This window comes from Euprymna scolopes, chromosome 10 (assembly GCF_053919585.1).
Source record: "Euprymna scolopes isolate OS-2025 chromosome 10, ASM5391958v1, whole genome shotgun sequence".
Classification (NCBI taxonomy): domain Eukaryota; kingdom Metazoa; phylum Mollusca; class Cephalopoda; order Sepiida; family Sepiolidae; genus Euprymna; species Euprymna scolopes.
In genome coordinates, this window is record NC_136491.1 from 25,957,061 (window position 1) to 25,979,249 (window position 22,189).

Below are 22,189 nucleotides of genomic sequence, written 5' to 3' on the forward strand. Positions count from 1 at the left end.
TAAAAACATTGTTTCCGAAACGATTGTACACTTGAGTTGATCTTGTTTGTTTTTTTTTTCTTATGAAACTGATTTTAATTCACAATTATGAATCATTTTACTCATATATATATATATATATATGTCATTTTGAGTGCACGTGTGTGCGAGATCCATTCTCATAGGTTCCGAAACAGCTGAGCCTATCTTTTGCAAATTTCACACAAAGGTAATTTACATGTCTAATTTGCAGATTGTTTTAAATATTCATTTTAATTAATTAATTCCCAATTAGTTTTTTCGCTTTTCTTATGGGATGATCATCTTTAGTTAACTTTTACGTGTAATTATATTCGTGCAGATATTCTACATGATTTATACTTGTGTAATATTTGTGTAAAAAGGCTATAGTAAACACAAACCTCTTTCTATATGTATTTATGTATGTATATATATATATCCATTTAAAAAATTTTGCCTTCCAAAATTTTCTGTTAGATTTTGGTCTACAGACATGAAACTTTAGAGATAGAGTATTCAAACCCATGCAAAACTTTATATTTGGGTTTTAGCCCAGGAAAATTGGTGCAAAAGTGTGAAAATTAAAAAAATGGAATTTGCCAGGTGAAAATCGAATGACAGCATTATGAATATGCATACCGTAATAGCTATTGGTTCCTGTTTTAATTTTTAGCCTTACAGGAATTTAAATTTGAAAATAGATACAGTAGTAAATAACAATTAATCAATCAAGTTGTACTTCTTAATGTTCAAACAAGAAACTGCAATCTGATATGCAAATTGATTATACAGTAAAATTCAAAAAGTCAGTTAAATTTGAAAATATATTAATTTTAACTAGCAGGACCTGTGGAAATTTCACAGCGGACTCTTTCATATATAATATATTGATGTTGGTATTCTGTGAATGTCCAGTGTAAATAGAGATGCCCTGATATTATTGTAGCTCTTTTGTTAAAACTGCAAAAGTATTTATCTAAGTAGCCCGGTCGTGAAATACACTTAAATATGATATTTTAATTTATGTAGAGTTTGTATATATTATTATAGAGTCAATTTTCTATCCATTCTTATATCTTATAAAGTTGTGATTTCAAAACTAAAAAAAATATATCCATATGACTTGGGTGCATCAGCTTGAATCGAAACCAAAACCAAAAAGAATATATATATATAAAACTTCAGTTCCTTCAGCTATAATCGAAACTGAAACCAAAACTTATAAAAATTTTTTGGTAAAATTATTTATAAAAAAAAATAGATGACTTGAGTGCCATCAGCTATAATCGAAACCAAAACTTATAAAGAATTCTTGGTAAAATCATTTATTACAAGAAATGGAAGGTCATAACAATTAAACGACTGACTCGGAAGAAAAAAGATGTGAGTGTGACACACAAAATAAATAACACACACGTTATCCTATTAATATATAGATTATATTTTAATAAGTGTTTGTATGATGTATATAGATTTTTTTTAGATAAAACCTAATAAAGCAAATTAACTTACCGTTTCATTATTGGTTCTGCGCTTACCACCATCTGTTTCAATACACTTGCTGTCATCATATCTTTGAGGAGAAAAAAATAATTAGAAAATCGAGTTTGAATCCAATCGGATTGGTTATGGTTATCTACATACTAACTTCTTTGCGTTCATTTTATAAGTCAATAATTGAAAATCTCAGTGATTTTATGTAAAACAGTTTCCGGGGTATCATTTGCAAATAAATGGCAAACAACACGTTTTAAAAAAAAATTGTTTCCCCACAAAATAATTCTTGGTAAACAATGGACCAAGTTAAATATAATCCAATCTTTAAACATCTTTAATGTTCCTATTTACTTGCCACCCCAGGATTGGTTGGTTGGTTGTTTTACGGCATATCAACCCTTTTTAGGTTATTTAATGCCGATCCAGTGATTTTGAAGAAAAAGTTTTTAATAGAATATATTTGGGGGGTTTTTTTCAAAAAAGTTTCTATTTAACCCATAATTGGGACCCTAACAGGTACTAACCACTCTGGGTCAGAATGGACCTGAAAACAATGGCAATTAAGGAGTGGCTCCACACTCCCCAAGCTGGGGCCTCACCATCGGATATAGTTTAAGGTCGCCTCCCCAGGAGGGCAGAGTTAAACACAAGGTTGGTTTTTAATGTGGGGGTATATCCAGCTCCCAAAAAAGGAGCACTCTGGATAGGAACAAAAATAAAAATCAGTCTAGAAGGAGTTCTCCTCTACTGATCGAGGTCAGAAAAGGTGAAATGTAGTCTCAGAACAGCTACTACACTTTGTTCTGAGCCAAAAGGCCAGATACATCTTTAATGTTATCAACAATTTATTGTTATCAAAATGTTGTGATCCAAATTCAGTATCAGTTGTTTCTGTTGTATAACGTAAACGATTCAGAATTTTTTAAGTTGCTTATTAAGAATTACACTTATTAAAAAAAAAAATACAGACAAATCTTTATGATGTACATACTGTTACATTCCATTCTGATGAGGAGAATGACAGAGTCGTCAATTTTTATGCAAGTCTATCTAATTTCAAAAATAACAATTTAATTTAAAAATACTTACCTGTCAGTGGAATAGAAAACACATGCAGCTTGATTATATAGTTTGACTGACTACAAGTTTTTCTTTGTTTATGAATAAATCCTTAAAAACTGTCCTCATAGTACCGTTATGAAGTGATAACTTTCGATCATAACTGGAGAGCTGCAGCTAAGCAGTAGCACCAACCAAACATCTAACTCTTCCTCGTCATGGTAAGGGTGGTAGAAATGTATTAGTGTTATAGATATGCCATGTGGAACTCTGGTTTCTTGCAGGCAATGTTTCTGACAAAGGTTGGTTGGTTTGTTTTAAATCTGGTTAGGCCATTTTATTTACATTTCACTCTGATGATGATTATGATGATGATAATGATGATGATGATGGTAGAGTCGTAAATTTCATTTAAGTCTATTTAATTTCAAAATACTTAAACACTTGTCAGTGGAATACCGAACATGCACAGCTGATTACAAAAATGTTTTTTGTGTTTATTGTACTTATTGGCTTTACTGATGTATTGTATTTATTTGCTTCCCCACCAAAGCAAATTAGGCACAAGGCCGTTTTTAATGTGGGGTAAAAACCAGCTCCCCTAAAAGTAGGCAAAAAGGGGGCACTCTGGTTACCAAAAATAATAATTGTCCCAGTATAGAGGGTTTCCTCTCCATTGACTGGTACAAATTATCTTAAGTGTAGCATCTGCAGAAAAGATACTACACTTTGATCCAAGCCCGAAGGCCGTTGTTGTTTATTTCTGTACGTAAAAGTTTCTAATGACAGATTCACAAATCTGATTCCTGCGTAACGGGGTTGGTGTGAAGAAAACTATTTTGCTCCCCACTCTTATTGTTATTGTCTCCTATCTCTTGCTGTACGTCCCTTTTTATGTGGCCTAGAATGATGATTTCCAATCGACCGATATTCTAATCAGCATTATTTCGCAAGAATGTGGTCATTCACTTTGACATCATCTCCCAGGATCTCTTAGACTTGTGCCTGATTTTTTTGTTTGCCGTCCATGACCACACAAAGATTCTGCATGTGACCCTTGGTCATGTTTTCCAGCCAAATTTATTGTTTAACCTCCTACCAGAGGTCTCTTATGCAACAATACCCATCACAAAACAAAGATTTCATATTCCTAAAATCATGTAAATTATCAAGTAGTTTTTTTTTTTTTTAACTAATAAACTAAGAAAATCAAATTTTATGACTAAGCAAGACATAGTGTTTTGATCGGCCATGATTTATAAATAAGAGGAAGACAACTCAATTCTAACTATCAAGATCAAAATTAGTGGATACAATTTAGTATTAAAAATACTAAAAATCTTAAATTTTGGTTTTCTTAGTTTAAAAAAGTAGATATGCCATAAATTTACGTGATTTTTGGAATATGATATCTTTGTTCCATGACGAGTATGTACATCGTAAATATTTTTTTTCTGTATTTTTGTTATTTGAGTAGATGCTACTCTAAATAAGCACAACTTATATTTATCCAAAATAAGGCACACATTCACTGGACCGCAGTGGATTCAATCAGACATGCTTGGATATTTTAATTGAATGATTATAAGAAACGTTACTAAAAGAAAAGGTGAAGGTCACTAAATGAACGTGTGAGTTTATTGCGGGGAAAAAAAAATTCTGTGTAAGCATTAAATATTTTTTTGTTTTTGTTAAATATTATTACATCATTTTCTAGTTAAAATCTATTGAGAAATACACATTTTGTATTGAGAAATACCAACTTTAAACATTGTAAACATTATGTAAAGAATAACAAGTTATCCAAAATGGCTGTTCATTTCGGACATATCGGATAACTTTACTTAATGCTTACATATTTAAAATGTGTATTTCTCAATAGATTTTAATTCGAAAAGATTCCTCATCTAATAATATTTAACAAAAACAAAAACATGCTAATGCCTAAACAGAATTGTTTTCGTTCTTGTAATAAACTCACGCCATGATTTAGTGATTTTTCCTAGAAAATATCTACACGTCATTGCAAATATTACACAAAATGCATGAAATAAGAAAATAGCAAAACAAATGCCTGCTCACATGTTGCGTCCAAGTAATGTACACCTGTCTCCGTTCGGTTCAATTGAACCCTCTTTCAAGGCTGGTATGAACCTCCCTCCAGGATTTGATGTAGTTGTTTTGATAAGTTCGCCTTTTTCATCATATGATCTAAAATTAAAGAAACTTTCAAATATTATGACAATCAACAAACAAATTGTACAACTGTCTTAATTTTTCACAATAATTAAATGAAACGTTGGTAATAATTGATGTTTTAACTCCTTACATAAACAAATTGTCACAATAGCATGTTCATTGATAAACTTATGAATGTCATTAGATCATCATTTTTCATGGAGGGTAGTGTAGTATCTGTTCTATTGTGATCCTTGAAGTTATTACCTTCTCCTTTGTGTGTATGTGTGTTTAGTGTATGCTCTATTGTTATGAGACCCTCCTCCCAGGCATTACCTCCTCATTGTTTTCACCAACAAGAAATTATCACAATAGTGTGCTCACTGATAAACCTAATGCTTACATTATATATGATACCAAAAATATGCTTGCATAAGTAACATATATTTTTTTACAACTTAATTCAAATTAGATGTCTTCATTATCATCAAGATTGTTCTTTTAGACTTCCAGTTTCTGCTGCCCATTTGACTGGATAATTAGAGATGGTCAAATGAACAAAAAAAGTTATTCTTAAGATGGGGAAGTGGAGGGCTTTCACATTATATGAAAGAAAGAAAATAATTAATCAGAAAGGACAATATCTTGTTTGTTACTGTCATCTAGAGCAGAAACCGGAAATAAAAAAAAATAAAAAAACAGAATCTTAACTATAACCTGAATGGTTTCATGTTTTGCCTGGAGCAATTTCCATTAAAAAAACATATCAAACCAGACCAGTTTTTTTCTTTATTCTACAGTATATACTCAAGATATACAAATGACTGGGAACCACTTGTTAATTTGATATTCCCATGAAATTTTCTCCTTTGGAGAAAGTTGGTTCAACACGCCTAGGGTGAGTGCCACTTCGATACAGTACAAGTGTGTTCAAGATGACTTTTGTTTAACTGTGCAGTTCTTGAGGCATAGCACAAATTTTTTCCATGATATCCTAACATACTGATTGAGGAATAGCTCCAGTCCTATTTCTAATGGCTTTCTTGAGTTTTATGATCCTGAATCTCTCTGCATAACTCCGTTTCAAAGGTAGACACAAATTAAAAAAAAAAAAAACCTGAAGGGTTTAGCATCCAGGATATTAATGGTGACCACTAAAAATCAGTCTCGAAACTGATCATGCACCCTCCAAAGTTCTTTTTCAGCCAATCTCAGGACAAATTCAAGATGTGAGAACTTGATATCTCGCTTACATAAATTTTAATTCATGTAGATTTTGTATTTATTATTACAGAGCCAATTCTCGATTGAATATTATAGATATATTACGGATTTAAAAAATTACCAAAAAAAAAAAAAAAATGACTTGGTTGCCATCAGTTAGAATTAGTTGAAATGAACATTTGCATTCCAACTTGCAGACTTATCCATCCAAACAAAGATTTCACTTGTTCTAAACAATCCCTTGGTGTATGATTACTATTTTCTGTTAATTTTAGTGTCATGTGACCAGTAGTTTAAGAGGTTATTGGTTAAATATTTTCATACATACATACATACATACTTGGCTTTTATATAGATAGAGAATTACATCAGTAGTGAGATATCTTCTGGAGCGGTAGAAAGATCCCACCATTTTTCCAGCGACCTTGGCAACAGACTTGATGTACGTGTTCCATTTCAGATCAGGAGTAAAGGACAAACCCAGAAGCTTGTCAAAACATGGGGCTCCTCCTAGATGAGAGCCATCCATTTCAATTGATGCCAGATGGGGATCAGAGCATTGATGATGTAAAGATAGGAGTTTGGTTTTAGATGTATTAAAGGTAACCCACCACGTCTTCCCCCACTGAACCACGTGCTTGAGATTACATACATACATACATCTATTGTTTTATTTATATAGATTTAAACTGGTCACTTTATATCAGATTTGAAACCGATGGTACCAATGTTTTTCTGACTTTCTGTAAAATTTTTAAATAAATATACTTTTATTTTGAATTTTTTCTTTATAATCGAGCTGGGGTTCTTTCTTACAAACATCACACGCATACACACACACACACATATATATATATATATATATATATATATATATATATATATATATGTATAAACAGAGAGAGAAAGAGAAACATTTTAATATAAAAAAAAAATGAATGTATTTTTTCTTACTTAATAACAACTGGTATTTCTATGTTCCAGCCAACAGAACCAGACCTTGGCAAAACAAATGAACCATCATTATTCTGAATTTTCTCTTTTAAGAATACCGTCACCTGAAAAGGCAAAATTATTTCCATATCAATTCCTATAAAAAATGTGTGGAGATTAATTTTTATTTTTCCATTTTTTGTTTGCAACGATACTGGCAGGTTTCATGTAGTGATTTGAAGGAGTCCTCCAGAAAATTCAATGGGCTACCAATTAAAGTTTCTTTACAAATAGTGTTCAACTGCAGATGGCAAAAAAATTATAATTGTTTCAATTATTTAAATTTGACAAACCAAATGTTTAAAAAAAAAACGTGTAATAAATTTAAAACAAAATTTTTTTTTTAAAACAGACACTTAATCTCCAGTTTAATTAGAAAACTATTTGGGAGAATTGTGACAATTTTTTTTTAAATTGACAGAATGTTATGAGGCAAGCTGATATATTTAATGAATGTCCAGACAATATAACACAGATAAAAATAAAAATATAGATGTTTTCATGCTTCAAGTATAATTTCAAATATCTTCAGAAGAATACATGTAACAGCATACTACACTATCTCTCTCTATATATATACACACTAGCAGGGAGACCCGACGTTGCCTGAGATTAAATGAAGATCAACGGATGTATCACCCTCCCATATTTTATTGTCATAAAAATCAGTGAAATCACCCATTTTTCAATCAAAATGATTAATTACCTGCGCCAGTTGGGCACCCATCACAGTACACCAAGAGGAAGCTCACATGCCTCTCCGCAGTGACTTAGTTCACAATACACTGTAGTCTACGTTGCACTGTAAATAATCTACTGTTTATTTTATAAAATTATTTTTATATAATGGCTTGAATTCAAGTTTAAAATGCAAAAGTCAAGTATCATGGTTCAATTGTGCTCTAAACAGAAACATTAATTTCTAATGCAACCTGTCATATCAAAAACCCGCTGTTGATATGGCTGGCCTTTCTACTTGTGCAGTGATAATGGCTTGAATTAAAGTTAAAATGCAAAAGTCAAATACAACAGTTCAATTGTTCTCTAAACAAAAACATTAATTTTAAATATACCCCTATCATATCAAAGAACCTACTGTTGATTTTATATGCTGGGCCTTTTTGCTTGTATGGTAATAAAGCTTCTCAAATGCATTTGGGATGTTAGGCTGTATAAGGGGTTATAATGGCAAGCAATCTACGAAAGATTAATGCAAGCAACAGTAAACGTAGTCACTAGTTTTGTCTTCTCTGCGCCAGCCTCTAGAACCATATGTTCTCAAGTCCTTCGCCACCCTTACTTAAGGCACGCCTCCATGCTGGTCTATCTTCAGCTAGCTCCTCCCACACATTCACATCAATGCCAAGAGCGATCAGATCCCGTTTGGCCACGTCTTTAAAGCGCAGCACCGGGCGACCGCGGCTTCTTGATTCATTTGTTAGTTCGCTGTAGAGGATTTCCTTAGGGAGACGGCTATCGGGCATTCTGCGCAGGTATTCAAGCCAGCGCGATTGTCGTACCTTGAGTGTCTGGAACAAGGAGCGGCTGCCAGCACGTCTTAGCACCTCTTCGTTGGTGATTCTATCCCATCAATTGATGCCCATGATATGTCGCAAACATCGGAGATGGTAGACGTTCAGTCTTTTCTCGTGACGAGCATACGTGGTCCAAGTCTCTGCTCCATACAGTAGGGTACTCAGAACACAGCATTCGTAGATGCAACATTTTGTGCGAGAAGCGAGGTATTTATTGAACCATGCTCTTTCACGTAGTCGGTTGAAAGTAGACGCTGCTCTACCTGTGCGTGTTTGTAGCTCCTGTTCAATGGATACTCCCTTGTTGATGTTGGATCCAAGATATGCAAAGTTCTCGACAGTCTCTAGTTCATGGCCATTGATGGTGATTGGTGATGCATCACCCTGGTGCATCACAACTGTCTTCTTGACACTGATTACCAGTGCGAACTCCGCACAAGCAGCACTCAATTTGTCAAGCAGCCTATCATATCAAAGAACCTACTGTTGATTTTATATGCCGGGTCTTTTTGCTTGTATGGTAATAAAATTTCTCAAATGCATTTGGGATGTTAGGCTGTATAAGGGGTTAACTTTAGTCAAAATCGCCTGTTCTTTCTTTCATCATATTTTATCGCTTATCAATACTATCAAAGGTATTCCGATACAAAACCTACCTAAGAGCAATGCTAGACACATAAAAGTACCTTTTATGAAATTTAAAAAAAAAAATCAACCCAGCCGTTTAGGAGTCCATAGGGAACGAACTCATACAAACACATACTCACAAAGTTCTTTTATATAATAGTAGAGAAATATATATCCATTCTAATCAATACACAACAATAATTATTATAAAGCAACATTTTCAGCTAGAATGCTTTTGTTTTTAATTTTGTTAAAATTTGTATTTTCTGTTGTGATACTATTGACGTTGACCCACACCCACCTCTACGTAAAAATAAAAAAGAGAAAAAGAAATTTAACAAAAAAAGAAGAAATTGGTTGGTTGGGAGAACAAAGGAACATAAAAGAAAGTTGAGGTGAGGTTGTTGGTCAAAGTGTGGCAGTAACAGGAACTAAAATAAGATTGTTAAGCAAGGTGTGACAGTTATTAAAATAAAAAGGTGTGGTAATTATTTAAAGGACTGAACAATGGAGATCAATATATTTTAATTAGTCTTAGGATTGACAATGAGTTTTACGACAGTGGGGCACAGTTGACATCAATTACAAGTTGGACACTGTTGAAAGCTGATTGTAGCTTGGACCAGGTCGGGCAAGCCTTGGGAGATCAAGATGAGCTGACTTCATCTGACGAATTAGACCTCAGCAGATAAATTAAAATATGGGCATTAGCACTCAGAGGGTAGTTTCCCACAATGGTCTCACACACACACCCAGAGTGCAACAAATATTTACAGAGTGTTGGAATTTGTGTTTTTTGTATTTCGTTTTATACTTATGAACTCTCTTGACATCCACTAATGTGAGAGATGAAGACTCAGCTAGCAGATAAGATGAAGGATAACAAATCCATGATACACAATATTGGAGTCGATGGCAATGTTGTCGAGTGGAGGCCACATGGTCTTACAGTAAAAAAAATTTATAAAAAGTTTTTAAAAATAAAGAAAATCAATTTTATCCAAAATTTTTGAGAAAATCATGCGAAATAGATGAAAGGTTTTAATGGCCCCTATGGTATAATTGAATCAAATTACACACTTCAATTTAATGAGATTAAATAAATTTTGGTAAAACTCTAAATAAAATTACCTACCCGTATGTGGCTATCTTGAAAAAAATTCAGCATTGTTTGACGAAGCAGTTGGAAATCACCATCAGACATATCAGCGTAGACCTTGAAAAAATTAAAAAAAAAAAAAAAAAAAAGAAAAGAAAAGATTGTCTATTAAAAAAAATATTGTCCAGAATTCTCCCTATATTAAAAAACAAAAATAAAGAAAAATCTGTCTGATGTATGTACCTGTGACAAATATCATATTCCTAAAAGCATATAAATTGATAAAGTAGTTTTATTTTTAAATAAGAAAATAAAATCTTATGGCTAACCAAGTAGCAGCTGTCTCATGCCATTTTGAAAACAGTCTCAAGAAACAAGAGAGATAACTCAACATAATTTAAACTTGTGAGATTTTTGTGTTGATGCTTACAAATTCCCATTAATTATTTAAAAATCATTTTATTTATAAAAATAAAACTAGTCAATCAGTTTATATGATTTTTGGAATATGATATGATTATATCATACAGATTTTTCTTTAATTTGTTTTTTTAATATATGAGGAATTCTGGATATACACTGAAATAATTTTTAGGATGGAATTTCTAAAAAGAGAAAAATTAAATTAATTGTTCTGTTTTAAACTAGAATTTAAAACACATTGTAGGAATTCAAATTCCCAGCCTACGAACACACCGACACAAGACTGAACCCTTAAGGTAACACTTATTATCTTTCCTTTGTTCTCATATGCATCACATATACCTCCGATGAAATCGGATACATCACTTCCTTTCTTTCTCTTCATTGCTGGACTTTGAACAAGACCGACACACATCCCACAGCTCCTCACAAGTGCACCTCATGCTAGACAATACTTAACAAGAACTGCTATACGCATCGTCTACTAGCACACACGCATTTCTGAACTCAATTCAAGGTATGAACTATCCTTTCAAAACTTTTATTTCTTTCTTGTAAATAAGTGTATATAATTACAAATTTCTAAACTCGGCGATTTTCTGTGTATCATTTCACTGTAGGCCGTTTGTCACCGGTGTCCTCTACAACATTTTCTTTTACACGATCAAAAATCTGCATCACAAAATAATGGCTTTACAGAAGGAAGAAAACTATTTTATGCTGCAACCGAAACATTCTGTTTGTTAGATATCAAAGGTTTTACTTGACATAAACGTACAAGTAAAAGAGTTATTTACTCCTGTGTTGAAATAGTACCCAAGAATTAACTGCCCTTGATACAGGAAGTACCAAGAAGTTATCTGACCCTGGTGCACAAAGTACTAGGGAGTTATCTGCCACTTAGAACACATAGAAGCAGCCATCTGTTTTTTAGAATAGAACTAAGCAATGAACTGTAGAACGTCTTGTATAATTTATAATAACAAAAAAAAAAAAAGAAAGAATGGATGCAGACTAAAAATCAAGCTATTTCAAACAAGCCCTCTCTCTTAACATGTGATCAAACTCAACCAATCAGAGCCTCTAGCATCTATCATCCCTTCCACACATTTTTTATGTAGCATTCACTAAATATTGTAGTTAGCTGGAAAGCAGAGAAATGGAAGAGTTCCCCATGCAGTTCTAAGAAAAAAGCTTTGTTCCTGTAATCTACATTTATAAGAAATATTGTGGCCAATGAGGGTGGTTGATCGGCAAAAGTTAGGTTTTTTATAATGACCGCATTCACCATATCTTACGTTGCCAGCATGTCAACCATGTTCTCCACTGACATCTCAATCTAAAATCTCTGCTGTTATAGTTCAGCATCATTCATTTCAAACAAATCAGATGATTTTTTTTTTTTGGCATTCATTTCTCTGATATCTTTCTAGTTAAATTCTTTCTAGACTGACATTGGGTATTTATGGGAGGGACCACATAAAGGTTACCAACATTCGTAAGTGAAAGTGTTTCTGTGGAACAAAATGAATTTTAAACTTGGCATGTGAAAGTTGCCATTTTTCAACTTGATTAGAAACGAGTCAAATTTAATCAAAAAGCATTTCTGTTATTTATTATTATTTTTCATGTGGACTAACGTTAGAACCACAAAAAGACAAGAAGTATCATGGCCAAATGAGGGTGGTTGATCGGCAAAAGTTAACAATTTTTTTAATGACTGTGTCTGCCGCATCTTGCGTTGCCAGAATGCCAACCATATTCTCCGTCAACATCTCAATATAAAATCTCTGTTATTGATGAGCATCATTTATTTATTTTGAACGAATAAGATAACTTTTGTTGGCATTCGTTTCTCCGATATCTTTCTAGTTAGAATTATTTCTAGATTGACATTGGATACTTACAGGAGGAACTGTGAAGGTTACCAACATCCCTAATTGTTTCTGTGAAACAAACTGGATTCTGGTTTCTGCATTTCTGTTATATTCAAACGGATTATTATTCTTGACGTGGATCAAGATTGGGACCACAAAAAGATAACTTGGAACATGATATACGTTTGAAAGATATTTTGAAAAAAAGGAACAAGATGCAGAGAAAAGTAGTGACGTAAGCTAGGCTTACTTGTCAGTCGAATACCAGTAGAGCATTCAATATCGACGAGAGTACTTGATTAATATAGGATTCGGAAGAGTCCATTAATGGGTAGATAATGGTTCCATAACAATAGCATTATTTGATTTAAGTTTTTCTGTTTATGTTTTATCAGCTTTTTTTGGCTTTTCTTTTTTTTTTTTTTTTTACTCACGTTCACCCCTAACAAGGCACATCGCCACTTGGATGTAAGGGGCTACTATTTTGGACCATGCCTAGGAAAGATTAATAAGATGTTGGTTTATGTTACATCTAAACTTCTGCATATCAGTAATGCCAGGGAAACAGGTACCAGGAAGGGAATTCCAAACTCTAGTTGTTCAAGGGAAGAAACTATTAGAATAGAAAGCCTTCTGACATTTAGTGAAGGGGTGAAATTTTATTGCTAAGCAGGTTTGTCAGGGATATATATGTGGAGGGGGCACAAGTGCAACGAGTTCATCAGTGCACATTCCATGAAAATATTTGTAAAACAGGCACAGAGATGCAACATTGCGGCGATGGGATTGGGGTTGGAGCTTAGTTGACAAAATGAAACCTATTAGATTTAAAACTCTTTTGGACCCTATCAAAGAGGGAAAGGTTAGTGATAGATGCACCAGCCCAGATGTGGCAACAATACTCCAAGCATGGGCGAATGATGGCCTTGCAGAGGTACAAAACACTCTCAGGTGCGAGTAGTCTTCTAGCTTTTTCTTACTGCCACCAAGGATCTGATATTTTTAGTAAAGTTTGTTTGTTTACAGTCTAGTGTCCACATTGCTTCATCAATTGTAACCAAACTTAGCCACAAATATTGATCATGGTCTAACTTAGAATTAATTTAATTTTTTGATATTTAACTCAAAGGTCAGAGGGACAACATGAAGATTGCCAACATCCCTATATGAAAGTGTTTCTGCTGATCAAACTTGGCTCTCCCTAGGTTGTTAGTCCATGTTGTTGATCTTTTAGCCATCATTAACTCCCAATCTCTGCTGACTTTGATTGTTTTAGTATGCAGCTTGCAGCCCAAAGTGATAATCAATTTGTGATTTAATAATCTTTAGCTCTCTGTCTGAGTGGTGCAAGAGTATCAGCGGACAGCTGAGAACCCGGACAACAACCATTAAGGAAGACTTGGCTGAACGACTACAATATGGTTGTCTTCAAGTCCAACGTAAACAAGTTCTTGATGAGCTGTTCCACATAAATTAACAAATTTACCGAATCTCCATTACTAACGATAACTATATTATCCAACTGACTACTGTACACTCTTTAACCCTTATCCTCGACTTGCTTCTGAGTCTTGATAAGTAGTGATGCCTATGTAAAAAAAAAAAATTAAAAAAAATTTTTTTTTTTTTTAAACTCAGGTTCACTGGTGGTCAGCCTTCGACAATAGAATTGCAATTGTTCAGCATCTTGTGCAACCTTGCTCAGGACCAACATACATGATTTAGGATGTAGTGCAGACCAAGGAAGAAGCTGATTCGACCCAACCCTGGGCTGAATGTCATTGCAACACCAACAACAACCCTTAGGTACATTCCATTTACATTTACATTTTAGGTTGGTCATGAGAACAAAAGACTTAGATAGCTTAGCTTCTTTATATCATCATTACTTGACTCCCAAATCAAACTATTTCAAACAAGCCCTCTCTTTTAACATGTGATCAAACTCAACCAATCAGAGTGTCTGGCATCTATCAGCCCTCCCATACATTTTTTTTGTAACATTCACTAGATAAATAATAAGATAAATATAAAATAAGAAGATAAATAAATAATAAAATAAATATAAGATAAACAATAACACAAATATAAATAAATATAAGATAAATAATAATATAAATATATACATAAATATAAAATAAATAATAATATAAACATATATATATATTATTCCTTAATTGGAATTCATTTTTGAGATGAGCATTATATATATTAATTCATTTTTATTTCGGACTATTATTCTCATCTTTATTAGTTGTTGTTTTTCACGACGTTTCAGCCAACTATTCCTCTGGCCTTCGTCAGGTGGTAACCGTGACGGATAGGAACTTCGAATCTCCTGAGAATGCAGTTAGGAGATTCGAAGTTCATATCCGTCGCAGTTACCACCTGACGAAGGCCAGAGGAATAGTTGAAAACAACAACTAATAAAGATGAGAATAATAGTCCGAAATAAAAATAAATTAATAAACATAAGTAATATAATATACATAATATAAAATAAATAAGATAAATATAAATAAATATAATATATATAAAATAAATATAAATATGATATAAATATGAAGATAACTATAAATAAAATAAATAAGGTAGAGAAAAAAATAGACCTTGATGAAAAGTTGATATACATAATTGACTTGATTCAGTGTTGTTGGGTTATCTTTAACCAAATCCAAGATGGCGTCGAGGTGATTAAGTGTAATAAAAAGAATATCTTTAGGTCGAAGGCACATCAGAATCTGTTGTTTCACTACCATTATCATCAGGTCATACAGCTAAAATGAAAGATTTAAAAAGGAAAGATTTATATTATAAAATAAAATAAAAAAAATCTTTATTTTATGGATCAATGAACATTTTTACAAGTTCAAAATCTCATTAATTAATAGCTGATGCATGGAGTTGGAGATAATAACTCTCTCAGTCACATCTGCTCTTCATGTAACCCATTGCACCGTAATGAAATAAAAGAAAAAAATTTATTTGAATCAATTTTATGTTCATGTGCCCAAAATTACATTTATTATTATTATTTGTAATATTTTTTTTTATTCCTTCATTTTACAATTTTCCCGGGCAAAGTTGGTGTATATTAGAATATACAGCATAACCATAATAACACACAAAGTTAAGCAACATTGAGTCTGGTCAGTACCAGATGAGTGACCATTTTGGTATACTAGATGCTGTATGTATGAGAATGTTGATACCTTTCTGCAAGAATAGCAAAAACTTAACATCGTCGTCTCCTCTGACTGGAATATACAAGCGACTGGGGACCGTTTGTGAACTTGATATTCCTATGAAACTTCTTCCTTCATAGAAAGCTGGCTCAACCTGACTAGGGTAAATGCTGTTGGCATACATATACGCTAGCATCCAATATTTCTAGATAAATCTTTTCGTCTAAGGAAAATTAAGAATTCCACTTATGATGTTTATTGACATAATAGTTTTTTTTAAGTTTAGGACATGTGGGACGGGAAAATATCACCTGTTGAAAGCATTATTTTGCAACATGACCCATGAGACGTGTCACAAGAACGACTTCATTTCACAAGGCTCATTTTTAACCAAAACACAATCCTACCAATCATCTAAAGAAATGCGATTGAACAAGAACCAAAAAATTCCAAACAATGTTATCCAAGTAATTTCAAATAATATTGACTGCTGTACCATTTTAATAGCAATAACAGGAAACGGTTATATTTTACATTTCTACTTAAGGTCGTTAAAACGAAACTAAAGTATGCTAATCTATAAATCTCACCTGTCTGTTTAAATGAATGTATGTATGTTTGTATGTCTGCCTAAAACTTTTGACAGAAGCAACGGATTTTGACAAGATCAGTATCATTTTGAAGCTCAACCCTTCGGACGATAAATATCGAAAAATTGGCCCAAAACATTTATTCCTTCACCCTCAACTGGGCACTTTTCTATAGGGAGGGGGGGTCGCTTTTTTCGACAATATTTTCAAAAGTCATCCCCTCTTTTCGATTGTCTAGCCTTAATTCAAACCTATGTCACTTCCGGTTTGGTCATGGGTGCAATAGCAAAGACGTTAAGTTTTTTTTTTCATGTTCTTTGCCCCCTTCGTGGTACGGGTTCGAGCCTGCCAGCCCACTTTTTTTTTTGATCAACACACACCTCCAAACATCCAAGCAACGCCGGGCACACAGGCTAGTTAGTTCAAAGGTTACAAAGTGAAATGGTTGTAAATACAGCCATCTGAATCTTCAAGGTGTTGTGATAATGTGTTCAAAATTTCATCATAATATCTTAAAAATATCTGAAGATACAGCTTTTTAAAAGTTCTATAAATTGTGCAAATTTCTGACCATTTTCAATCACAATCTTATATCCATTTGAATAGGACTAGGACTGACTTAAGACAAAATGTCCAGTGAACCATGCATTGTCCAATACTTTGAATGGTCATAATTCCAGTTCTAATGGACTGATTTTAAAAAACTAAAGATAATTTCTTTGTTTTTTATGCTCTTTTCAATACTGATAAATTTGAGTTTCTTGGATGTAAAGAAAAAAAAATGGTCTGGCATTGTTAATGTTAACATTAAACAAAAGAATGCACATTGTTGTTTACATGCTTGTTCTCGCCTGCGAGTGATCAACAAAAACAAATCAACAAAACAAAGTCTTTTTATATGTTGTGCGATCATCACTTTTTCATGTGTGGAATGTAATCCCATTGTGGTTGTTAACAGTCTCATCTGTTTAGCTAGGCAAACAAAATTACTCATGCATGATTTTTCAAAGGTTTTATTTTGGGAGAGTTTTCTTATTGGGGGAGAGGCCAATATGAGTAATATATTGATTGACTAGCCACAATCACTATCAACAATTTCCCCCACTCTTTATCTGTGCCTAAATCTAAACGCAGGCTCTGTGAACAAAGCTTCTTTCTTAGAACTACCCGCCCATGAAACACTGTTCCATTAGCCTGCTTCCTGGCCTACTACAATATGGTAGTCTTCAAGTCCAATGTAAACAAATTTTTATCAAGACATCCACTTAAATAATCAAATCCTACTCCACTTACACCATTAATGATTACTACCCAACCAACTTACATTCATTAACCCTTATCCTCAAGTGGCCTTTAGGCCTTGATAATTGGTGACACCGTTGTAAAAAAAAAATTATTTACTTAATTTTCTTAACTTAGACTTAATGATAGATGACGCACGGGCAGAGTCTTGAGGCAATATTCACTTAGATTATGTACATTATTTTTGTTTCCCGTTAACTCAATACTTTGAAAAACGCAAAAATCTAGCTGCAACATTTTATATTAAATGAAACTTTGCACATGGTTGTTTTCATCAATGTATAGCTTGCACATATACAATCTCACTAGTGAGCGATCAAGAACCAAATCAAATAAAATTATTTTTTATACATATGTTGCACAGAATGTTTATTAAATACTAGTCTTTCTTTCCTAGTTGCTTCTTGTCATTATTCATGACTGGCTGTGAGTCTCTCATGGTTGTTGACTCCTTTCTCTTTTTAGCTAGACAAACAAAACTACTCGTAGATGAAAACACAATGGAGACTTTCTGAGATTTAATTTTAAGGGAGAGAGTTCACTCATGGGAGAAGAGATCAATATCTAATTACTTAGTTACTTCTTAACTTGTTTTTCTAACTTAGTCTCAAAGATGGGAATTGAGAGATACAGATGGGCAAACATTAAGATAATATTCACTTAGATTTTTATATTGTCAGATACATCTTATCTATACCAATTCTAATGAGGAACTGACTAGACTCCTTGTTCTTCCTTGAACATGTGCCAACATTTCTAGCATGTTTGCCCCCCCCCCATCACTTCACTACAATCATGACACTTATAGCTGGGTCTACTTCCATTTGTCAGCAGGTTATCCTGACATGTACTTATATGACTCTCACCAAAATTTATACTAGTTAACTTAATTACTTCTTATCGGTGCAGCGTCTTAATATATAACACTGGTTTTACAAAAGGAAAATTTACGAGAATCAAAATCATTTAAATCAACAGAAAATTTAAAGACAAAGGTAACTTTGGTAACTTTGGTAATAAATTTTTATTTGAAAAATTATTTTGGAAGGAGTAAAATGATGAGAGACACTGACCTTGTCCATACTGGCTGCGTTCAGGCGGAGAAGGGAGGAGTGAGCAAGACGATCAAAGACACACCGCATTGAACGCTTGGAATACATCAATTGTGCTTGAAACAATTCATCGATAAAATGTTTGCTGACCATAGTAGAAATTATGTCGTTCACAACTGAAGAAAAAAAAACAAGTTTCATTCGATTTCAAAGAACTCTGAACTCATAGCTATCAATCATATATCTAAATATGAAAGTTAAAGATATGTTTACAAAGCCATAATTCGCCCATATCCGGAGTACTGTTGTCACATATGGGCTGGTGCATCTGCTATTAGTTTTTCACTCTCAAACAGGGTCCAAAAAGAGTCTCAAATCTAATAGGTTCTGCACTATCAGCCAAGCTCCTGCCTCTGTCCCATCATCGCATTCCTGTGTCCATTTTAATAATACTTAAATAGCATGTGCTCTCACAAACTCATAGTACTTGTGCCCTGTGCAACTAACCTGACAAGCAGCGAAATCCCATGTCATTCACAAATGAAGAAGCAAAAAAAAAAAATAAATAAAAAAAATAAAAAATAAGTTTCATTCAATTTCAAAGAACTCTGAACTCAAAGCTATCAATTATATATCAGGGCTCTACGGACAAATAGTTGACCTTTGACAACTAAATATTTTCGTTTACTAGCCAAATAGAAAAGTTACTAGCCAAACCCACATGATTTTTAGAATATGACATCTTCGTTCTGCATTTTTTTTTTTAATAAGTGTAATTCTAAATATGCAACAAATTTTATGTGGATACTTGAATGTATAAACATTCGAATTTCCTCAGATGTTTGTAAACAGCTTTTGCTAAAAAAAGAAAAAGTATATTGTTTTGTTAAAACCTTTTATTGTTTAAATAATTTGACTTTGTTCGTTTTATTCAAAAAAAAAAAAGTTGGAAAGATATTTTTCAAACAGTAATGAGCTTTTGGAAGATCGTCAGTGAACGAAATACAATCGCCAAAAGATAAGCGTCCCATTATTTCTAGTCACCACTTTGAAAAATCACTCGCAAATGCGACTGTTTCACTCGCAATGTAGAGCCCTGTATATCTAAATACGAAATTTAAAGATATCTTTGCAAAGCAACAATTCGCCCATATCTGGAGTGCTGTTGTCACATATGGGCTGGTGCATCTATCATTAGTTTTTCACTCTCAAACAGGTTCCAAAAAGAGTCTCAAATCTAATAGGTTCCGCACTATCAGCCAAGCTCCAGCCTCTGTCCCATCATTACATTCCTGTGTCCATTTTACAAGTACTTTGATAGTATGTGCTCTCACAAACTCATAGTACTTGTGCCCTCTTCACGTACATATTCCCAACTAACCTGACAAGCAGCAAAATCCCACCCTTTCACTGCTGAGAGCCCTAGCAGCTGAGAAGCCTTCTACTCTAATAGTTTCTTCCCTTGGACTGCTAGACTTTGGAATGCTCTCCATGTTTCTTGCTTCCCTGATTGTACTAATCTGCAGAAATTTAAATGTAATTTGAACAGAAATCTTGTTGCTCAACTCCCCACAGTCCCCTGTTAGATAATAATATCAAATAATAGCTCCTTATATCCAACTTTCTAGGAGACCAAACTTGACCTGTTGTTCTTGTGTGAAACTGCTATTATTAGGTTGGTGCAAAAATAATGTTTTTATATACATAACCGAACGTCAAAAAACAACATTATTTGCACCAACCTAATAACTCAACTGGTTCCTTAGCCAATGTTTCCCCTCAAAGGATATTCTAACTTCACATCCAAACTCAACCCTCAAGATCGTCATGGTCATAGAATATGTGTTTTCATAAGAGACAGCTTTCCCTGTGGCAGAGGCATCTCCGAAAACGACTTCAAACATTCCTATAAGTGCTTTAAAGTAACACATACAGCACAGCATTTATATTTGTCCTCAACTGTCCCCACAATGATGGAGTAGCTATCTTTGGGAGTACTGCTCATCCGTCAGTCAACATTCACGCTTGTGGAGATTTCAGTGTTCATAATGTTGAATGGCTAGAACACTTAAACAAAACAGATGATGAAGGGAGGTTTTGTCATTTCTCCCACTCGGTACCTGATGCTGGTGGACAATTTGCAAGTATTCTAGATCTTTCTCTAACAACATGCGCTGAATTGTGCTCATCCTCAATCCTGTCACTTGATCGTCTCAATAAAGATAAAAACAAAATGTAACAAAACCCCAGATATCCCTATCCATTGAACAATGTATCGATACTCGATGGCTGACTGGGACAGTTTCTGAATATTTATATCGGCATTACCCTTATGCTCCATGTTTAAAAAGAATATGCCTGTTATCGCTTCTGACTAATTGATTGGTTATCCCTCAGTATAGACAACAACAAATCCTCCAAGAAATTCCAACAGAAACTGAATAGCCAGCCTTGGTACACTTCTGAATGTGCTTGTTCATAAAAACCACTACTTCAATTGCTTTAAACGTAATAGCTGTTTTGAAACTACTTGCAGATGCGATAGTACTACTAGGTCAAGCTTAGAACAGAGTCTGTGGAAACTATTATTATGACCATTTGCATAAGGTTTTTAAAGTGCTATCTTGTTAGAACAGCGTTTCTCAACCAGGGAGCCATGGAGCTTTAATCGGGGAGCCATAATTCAAAATGAAAAAACATAAAATATATAAATAAGGTGGCAAGACTCCAGCCATGAAAAAAATGGCATTTATTTTTATATACAGCGGAAACTCTATGTACAAAAGTAATGGGCTTCAGTTTGGATTTCATATACTGAAATTCTTAATTGTGAAATTATCTAATCAGTTCCAAACCCTATGAAAACACTCATTAAATTTTATAATAAGGGTAAAACCTGGTGTTGAGATGATTAATTGGAATTGGGAATTGAAAAAATTGGAGCTTTTTAGGGTATCGGAAAAATGTTAGCCTATTTTCCGATGCCAAAACCGATTCATTTAATTATCTTCTTTATTTGATCCACTGCTTGTAGTAATAATAAAATAATAAATATTTATTGATTTAAACATTCAGTAAGACTAAAATCTCTAGATCATCCCCTCACAAGTGTGTTTTTACATTCGAGAAAATGTAGGCACATTTAAGAAGTGTTTTTACAGTAATCGGTACAAAATAACACTTTTATAGTTAAATATTTAGAGATTTATAAAGAATCAGAATCAGAAATTGTATCGGAATCAAGAACTTAGTACGGAATCGGTAATTGTATCGGAATCAAGAAAAATATTGGAAATATTCCCATCACTAGTAAAACCAGGATGAAATAACAGTCAAATAGTATCTAATCTAGCCGTTAAACTCGTAAATGAAGTGAATATTAAAACATAATGCAACAATAAATAAAATAAATTTTCTTCCGAGTGAAGTGATGTCTGAACTTAATAAAACAATTAATTTTTACTTTTCTAGTTTCTAATATGGTCAAAGGTTTGAAAATGAAATGACAGTTAAGTTTCTTTCTTTTTAGTTTAAGTTGTGGATGGGGC

General features: G+C 33.4%; 1 protein-coding gene across 1 annotated transcript in view; it reads right to left on the reverse strand.

Moving 5' to 3' along the window:
• LOC145285872 (protein OSCP1-like) overlaps window positions 1-22,189 on the reverse strand; it is a 41,134-nt gene that overhangs the window by 14,031 nt on the left and 4,914 nt on the right. The window contains exons 2-7 of the mRNA XM_080134319.1: window positions 18,663-18,817; window positions 15,122-15,289; window positions 10,249-10,329; window positions 6,913-7,016; window positions 4,639-4,767; window positions 1,513-1,573 (exon numbers count right to left, since the gene is read on the reverse strand). Coding sequence (XP_079990445.1) covers window positions 1,513-1,573; window positions 4,639-4,767; window positions 6,913-7,016; window positions 10,249-10,329; window positions 15,122-15,289; window positions 18,663-18,817 — 698 coding nt within the window. The remainder of the gene's footprint in view (window positions 1-1,512; window positions 1,574-4,638; window positions 4,768-6,912; window positions 7,017-10,248; window positions 10,330-15,121; window positions 15,290-18,662; window positions 18,818-22,189) is intronic.